General features: G+C 39.8%; 1 protein-coding gene across 1 annotated transcript in view; it reads right to left on the reverse strand.

Annotated features, from left to right (window-relative positions):
• Positions 1-7,228, reverse strand: part of tpk1 (thiamin pyrophosphokinase 1) — a 48,660-nt gene that overhangs the window by 6,286 nt on the left and 35,146 nt on the right. Inside the window, exon 7 of the mRNA XM_046065885.1 lies at positions 521-667. Coding sequence (XP_045921841.1) covers positions 521-667 — 147 coding nt within the window. The remainder of the gene's footprint in view (positions 1-520; positions 668-7,228) is intronic.

A 7,228-nucleotide genomic window follows, 5' to 3' on the forward strand; every position in this document is an offset into this window, starting at 1 on the left:
GGGGGGGGGGGGGGGGGGGGGGGGTCTTGAAGTGATTACTTAACAAAGAAACAAAGTGTTCAACACTCCAATCAAGGTGGAAGCACAGCAAGAAAAAGAACATTTTTGAGAGAGAACAGAAAATGAAGAAAAGAACTGGGAGAGGGGTGATTAGAAGGGGTAGGAGATCTTAGAGCAGGAGAGCAGAATTTTAGTTTAGCGTGGTGAAAATATACGGAGGTTCTGCCTGTGTGTGTAGTTTTTAAATGTGACTTCAAATACAGATACAGCCATTATAAACCCACCTTAGGTAGAAGCGAAATACTCAAAAATTAAAATCAAGGATAAATGCAGCATGTTTGTTATCACCTTGCTTTTTAGCTGTACTTCACAACACCTGTATAAAAACGGCCCGCTGACTTTGTAGCTCAAAGAAGAGAAAATTCAACGGAAAACACTTAACAGGAGAGAACAGCTGCACAGTGGTTTCTCTGTGCATACATGTGAAGGCTAAGTACTGTGTGTTTAACAATACACTCACGGGTCTGAGCAGGTACGCCAGGCTAGTCCCCTGTATGATCAACAGGGGGAGTCGTGTCATGGACAGAGCGTGGTGGAGGGTCTCAACAGACGCCATGGTCTGGTCAAATCTGCCAGCCAGACCGCCCAGTGTCACTATGGCATCCACCTGGAAAGACAAACAGAATTTCATAAGCCGTGGTTTGATATGCTGGGCTGGGCTGATACTGGTGTTTGTTTCAATGAAGAAAAGTGACAGGAGAAGTGGGCGCAGAAAACAAAGACAAAGAAAAATTGTGTTTTATTTGCATTTAGATCCAAAGAACACACATTGTGGCAGACAACTGTGCTACTTGGCTTATGATGGCCCTATTTTGTGTGAGGAAAACAAATCCAGTAAGAAATATGTGTCTATAAACTGTTAAAAGGTTACATTTTTAACATCTTCAGTAGGAATTAATGAACGTGAGTGCCAAAGACAGGCTGGGGAAGACGGAATGTAATGAGAGAGTGACTAATGTATTACCAGTTTTAGTCTTTTTAATTTAACAAAGAATAAAAAAATTTAAAAAAGACAAGTAAACAATTAAAGAAAGGAACAGTAAGGACACAGAGCTTCCAGAGAGAACTGCGATGGAGGACAGATAAACAATCAGTGGTAGATCAAAGAATAAATTTGGGCCAACACAATTACGATAAACATCAGTCTCCTGAATTAAGAGGTGAACATGTTAACAGCAAATCAAGTAGATTACTTAAACTAACACCATTTCCTGCACCCTCTGAGCTAAAATTAGGTTCTTTTTAGCTTCGAGCCAGCAGTTCACATAAATGTAATATTTACAGCTCTCAGCAGTTATATCCTTACACAAAATACCCGAGCAGTCAAGCAGCAGTGCTGACAGCCTTAAAACCCAACAGAGTCTAAAGGGCAGAGGCGCTGTCAGAGGCTGACGACTGACAGTCACACCACCACAGAAAATGAACCAAATATTATCAGACACACTCACTTCACTTCCACATACTGCAAATAAATAACTAAACAAACAGAATGTAGGAGGTACAATCAATTTCTATTGCCTTTGCTGATGCTGACCATTATTCCTTGGGCTGCAGCTAAACAGAGGGATCCACAGTTAACTCTTTTTAACAATTACTAACTTTGATAATGTACTACTCTTACCACTATAGATGTGTGAGGTTTGTTTCTTTGTGCAAGTATATGTATATGCATTAACCCATAAAATACAATAAACTCCTGTAGTGTCACTCTGCCACATTCCCCCTTTACTACTTCAACAACCTGCCATTACTTCAAAGTATTAAACATTTCCCAAAAGGTGAAAGAGCTCAGATCAAACTTGCGGTATAGCTCCTGAGACTAGACAATTTACCGAACTGAATGTATTGTAACTAACTTCCTGCCTCAGGTGATGGAGTTAAAATAAAAACAAGTGCTGAGATTGAGGTTATTTCAACATCTGGCTGACACCCACACATGCAGAGGCATCGCCTAAACTGTAAACAACATCGCTTGGTAAACAAACTCCCCTCTGTGAGAGAGAGAGAGAGAGAGAGAGAGAGAGAGAGAGGAAGGAGAGAGAGAGAGAGAGAGAGAGAGAGAGAGAGAGAGAGAGAGAGAGAGGTTATTAAGTAGAAAAAATGAAAATACTCCAGTTAAGTACTTTCCTGTGATTTAATAAAACTTACAGAATAATACAAACAAATCTGAAACACACTTCATTAAGCTACACAGAGAATCCCATCCATGTGTTACTCCAAAAAGGCGGGAACAAACACAAAAATCTCTTTCTAAATATTGAACCTGGTCTTACAGGAAAAGCTGCTGTTTCTGTATTTTTTTAACAAATCCAATGAAAATACCAAAACCAACAATGTGTTTGTCTGTCTCTCTAAACTTTGCGCCTTCCATACTGTCTGGGGCTCCCAGTGTGACTGCATGGCTCATTGATACTGTATGTTTTTAATAGTTTAGGAACAATAGAGGGCTGCTCGATTATGGCAAAAATCCAAATCCTGGTTATTTTGTTTAATACTGAGACCACGATAATTTAACATTACTGATTGAATAAGAAAACATCATGCATTTATTAAACTTTTATTTAACAGAATTCTTTATATTTTAAAATTATTGTATGTGCATTACCCCAAAAATTCCATATAGCCCATGAAATAAGACACATTTATCCAACATTATTATCTTTCAACAGAGTCTTAGAGCACAAGAGGATGACAGCAACGGAGTGTTTCCCTAGGGGCTGACTGGCTTTGGGGAGTGGAAGGGTGCTCTGTGTTTGCAGGGGTTCTTGAAGTGATTACTTAACAAAGAAACACAGTCACTCCAATCAAGGTGAAAGAAGAGCAAGGAAAAGAACATATGGAGAGGAGCAGAGCAGAGAGTGATGAACAACTTGAGTTGACAACAACTCGTTACATAACCATGGTGTTCTGTCTAGAGATGCAGTTACTAAAACCATCGGTGAGCAAGAGAAGTATAAATAATATGGAATTTGTTAAGCTATGAGTAGAGGAAAATACTGTTATCTGCTAGTTTAATTTATGCAGTGTAAAATGCCGTAGGCTTAAGCTAATAATGATGACTAGCAAGTTATAGCAGTTGTAACCACTGTCATATTAGCTCAAGCTAAACAAACATGCCACAGCCTGACTGAGAATGAGTTTGGGTTTGATAAAATTTGATTAATTGCACAGCTATAGAAGGTTGTTGGTTTTGCTCTTTTTACGCAAGTTTTTAAATATGATAAATAAATATATAATATAAATGACAATACAGAAAATTGACAAATGTATCCTTTAACTCTGTATCTCTTGTATTAAGTATCTCTTGTCTACAATAGGCTTGGGCCCTTTTGTCCACCCATCAAACCATCTACCCAATTCATCTCTGATGCCCTTTCCACCTTTGTTACTGCTTACTAAGAACAGATTTTCACAAGAATGCCCTGACAGGACCAAAGCTGCTCCCAGAGGGGGGGAATGGAGGGGGCAGATGGATCAAACTAACAGCGAACAGTATCAATGAAGAGCATCAGTCAGTTCAAAATTCACAGCAAGTCCCCAAAATCAGAGGACAGAAAAGCTCAAAGAAAGTAAAGAATGCTGAGAGAGAACAAGGAACAATGACTGGAGAGAGGGGAGAAAAAAGGTGTATCGTGTTTCAGCATCCTGTCATACACTAGCTTGCTCAATCTTCCACTTCCCATCACACTTCTGTTGTGTCCGCTACGCATATCAAACTCTATATACTAGCTTGAATTTTTATTTGTTCCTTTTTCATGTTTGTTTACTAAAAACAAAACAAAAAAACAAGCAGGGAAAGGAGAATCTCACGGCTGAATGAAGAAAATTCAACAAGCTGGCTTAACAGATCCGGCAGTACTCTTTCCTGATTGGCTGGGGGAGCCAGAGCGAGCAACGCCGGCTCACAGATCAACACAAAAACTCTCATTCATTTATTGGGGATGATGAACAGATAACCAGAGAATAGAGAGACGAAAATGAAAACAGAAGTGCTGCTTATGCCTGCAACAGTGAAGCAAAGGAGAGAGAAGCTAACTAGGACAGAGCCGCGAGACAACAAACAAACACACACACACACACCAGATGTTGCATACACACATATGCACGCACATGCTTCAACAAGTACATACACAAACAAATGCAAACAGGTACCGAATGCCCACAAACACACAAACAAGGTTTTCACAAACACATGCACAATGTAGATAGGCACATACACAGATAGACACACTTTCAAATGCATGTGCACTGTGACATAAACACACAAACACACACATATAAATAAATCTATATACACATAACCAAATATATACTCCATCTACCCACCATAATTCTCTGATACCATTCTCTGGGATTCCACCCAACACAATATGAGATAAATTCTCTAAATCGAGCGCTAAGCTGTGTGGAGGAAAATATTCAGGGGCTAATATGTTGAATGTTAAACAGCAGTAATCACCCAAATCACTGTTATTATTTCATCTATATATTTAATTCATTTAAACAGGTAAAGTGGATGGAAATTAGTGAAAGTGAGAAGAGAAAATGACAAGGTATGATATTAAATCACTAGAAAGTTCTGTTTTTACATAACCTACTCCTATTCACAAAATGTTGGAGGGAACAAGAGTTCAAATAAGAGTCATAGTATGTAAAGAAAAGAGGGAAAATCCCGGTAAACAAACAAAAAAGTCATCATCAGCAACTCTAATAGAATGTCAAAAACTGATTGCCAGGCTCCTATCTCTTGCAGGCAGACACACGGACAAACACGCCAGTTCAAAGGCAGAATAAACATTAGCCAGGCCGAGAAAAAAAAAAGCCTATGGAAGGGAAGGACAAAAGTATATCTTCTCTTAAAGCCGGACACCAAAAGAACAAACAAAGTGAAAATGCACAAAGCGGCAACATTTGTGATTAGTGTATGAGATGATGTGCATTTTTGTGTGTCTGCAAGCATCTTTTCTCCATGTTCTTTCATCAGCTTAGAGATGTGAAGTGATTGGGGCACTCTGCGGTGATTGGAGCAACACTCGGCATACTGCTTAAAAAAATCTAATAATGGTGGTAAAATAGTAAGATAGAGAAAGAGCGAGGCAGAGGGGAAAGAAACAGGCAGACAGAAAGAGGACAGAGAGATAAATACACAGACATATACATAAATTAATAGAAAAAACACTATCCCCCATTACAAATGAAAATTTGGATATTTTTACATTCTTAAAATTATACATACAGTGTTTGTTATATTAGATATTTTCTCCTAGTGTAATGTGCAATCTCTGCAATTCATTTCACATTTTGTGAGTCAGAATGGAAATTGAGTCAATCTCTGGATCAGATCACTGTGTGTCTGGCTCTGCAGCAGCTGGCTGGGCACGGGGCTTCGCTCTGGCTGGCAGCTCATTTTGGAATTTTGGATATCAGGTTGTTAGGAGATGCTTTACAGTTTGAAAAGATCACAACCAAAGTAAAGTACTTCATTTCAAATCTGGCAAACCACAATTACCAGAAAAAACAGAAACTGGCTAATGCTATTCCGGTGGTATTCTTCAACGCTTGATTCTTCAGGGAATGTTGAGTGAGCATGCATGTTCCTTTTCAGCAGCATGATGTTTCATATTCATACACGCCCACGCGTTCACACCTCAGATCTGCCTGCAGTCAACCGCAGTCCAACACTATTGACCTCTGAGCAGCTCATCTTAAGAACCTGAAATCTGAATGCCTTGCTTAAGGGCACTAAACTCTCAGAGGCTGAGGGAGAGGAGAGCTTTACTTATTCATTTTACCCAGTGCTATAACTGCTGTTAGTCCTTCAAATAATAATAACAGCAATAATACCCTTTTTAAAATTGTGTTTTTGACACCGATATGCCTAGAAAGTCACCGCTCCCAGCCAAGAAATAGCCTGGCACATAACCCCACAATAAAACCACAACTAGCTTTTGTGCTTTTTTTCACTTACATTATTATAGGGATTAAACAAACAATATATAATATGTTAATCAGTGAGCTTTAGAGGTGCTGGAAAGCACATTTTGTTACCTTTGGACTATCTGCTTCCCCCTGCTTCCACCCTTTATGCTAAGCTAAGCTAACCATCTCCTGGCTCACAAATAAGTGTATTTACCAACATGTCAAACTATTCCTTTAACAATAAAAATGTATAAGAATTAAGAGTTTAAATCATCTGAGAATTAAACTGCGAGTGTGTGTGTGTGTGCATGTGGGAGGTGCCGTAGATGTTTACCTGTAACTGTCTTGTCTGAATTTCCTCCACCATGATTGCAAGACACTTGGTGAAGTCTGTTAGATCCTGGTCATCTGTTTCTATCAGCTTGCACTCCTATGCACAAAGGAAACACACATACACACAGGCAACAAAACACAATCAGATAGATGTACACATCCACAGACAGCAAAACTAAAACCTCCGGCAGAGATAAGGGATAGGGGGGATAGAAACACAGAAAGATAGAGAGATGGAGTGAGGTATAAATCAGTGTTTTAGTCTAGTGTGGCTGCGGGCTGTGTTGCTGAATAATGTAGAGGTTGCAGTCAGTGGCCCTAAACTACAGCATCCAGGTAAACAACCATGCTCTGGCTTTCTCTCCCTCTGTCTCCTTCTCTCTCTACACACTGTCACTTTCCTCCTAACACACACCAATTTCCCACACACAAACTTCACACAAACTTGTTCGCCGTGCTCTGTTTGATCCCATCCATCCTCCCTCCTCTCCCCTTCATCCCTGCCTCCCCTTGTCTTTCTCCTTCCCTTGCGGAGGCTTTTCTGTTCTCTCCTTTCCATTTATGCAGAATTATTCACCGTTTCCGACAAATCTCTGAAGGAACGCCTCAAACTTTCCCATTGTTCTGCTCCTAAAGCATTACCATAAAAGTCTGTTCTCTCTCATGGAAAAAAAAAAGGTATAAGGCAACCTGTGTGATATGTGTGAAAAAGGGACTAATTTTACAGACAGCTACAGAGAGAGGGGAAAAGGAGGGTGTCACCGCTGAAGGCAACCTAAATCTCTGTGTGCGAGTGTGTATGTGTGTGTGTGTGTGTGTGTGTGTGTGATCATGTGTGTATCTGTTTGATGTGTGTATATCTGTGTGATGTGTGTGTATATCTGTCTGATGTGTTTATGCCTGTGTGCTGTGTGTG

This window comes from Micropterus dolomieu, linkage group LG01 (assembly GCF_021292245.1).
Source record: "Micropterus dolomieu isolate WLL.071019.BEF.003 ecotype Adirondacks linkage group LG01, ASM2129224v1, whole genome shotgun sequence".
Classification (NCBI taxonomy): Eukaryota; Metazoa; Chordata; class Actinopteri; order Centrarchiformes; family Centrarchidae; genus Micropterus; species Micropterus dolomieu.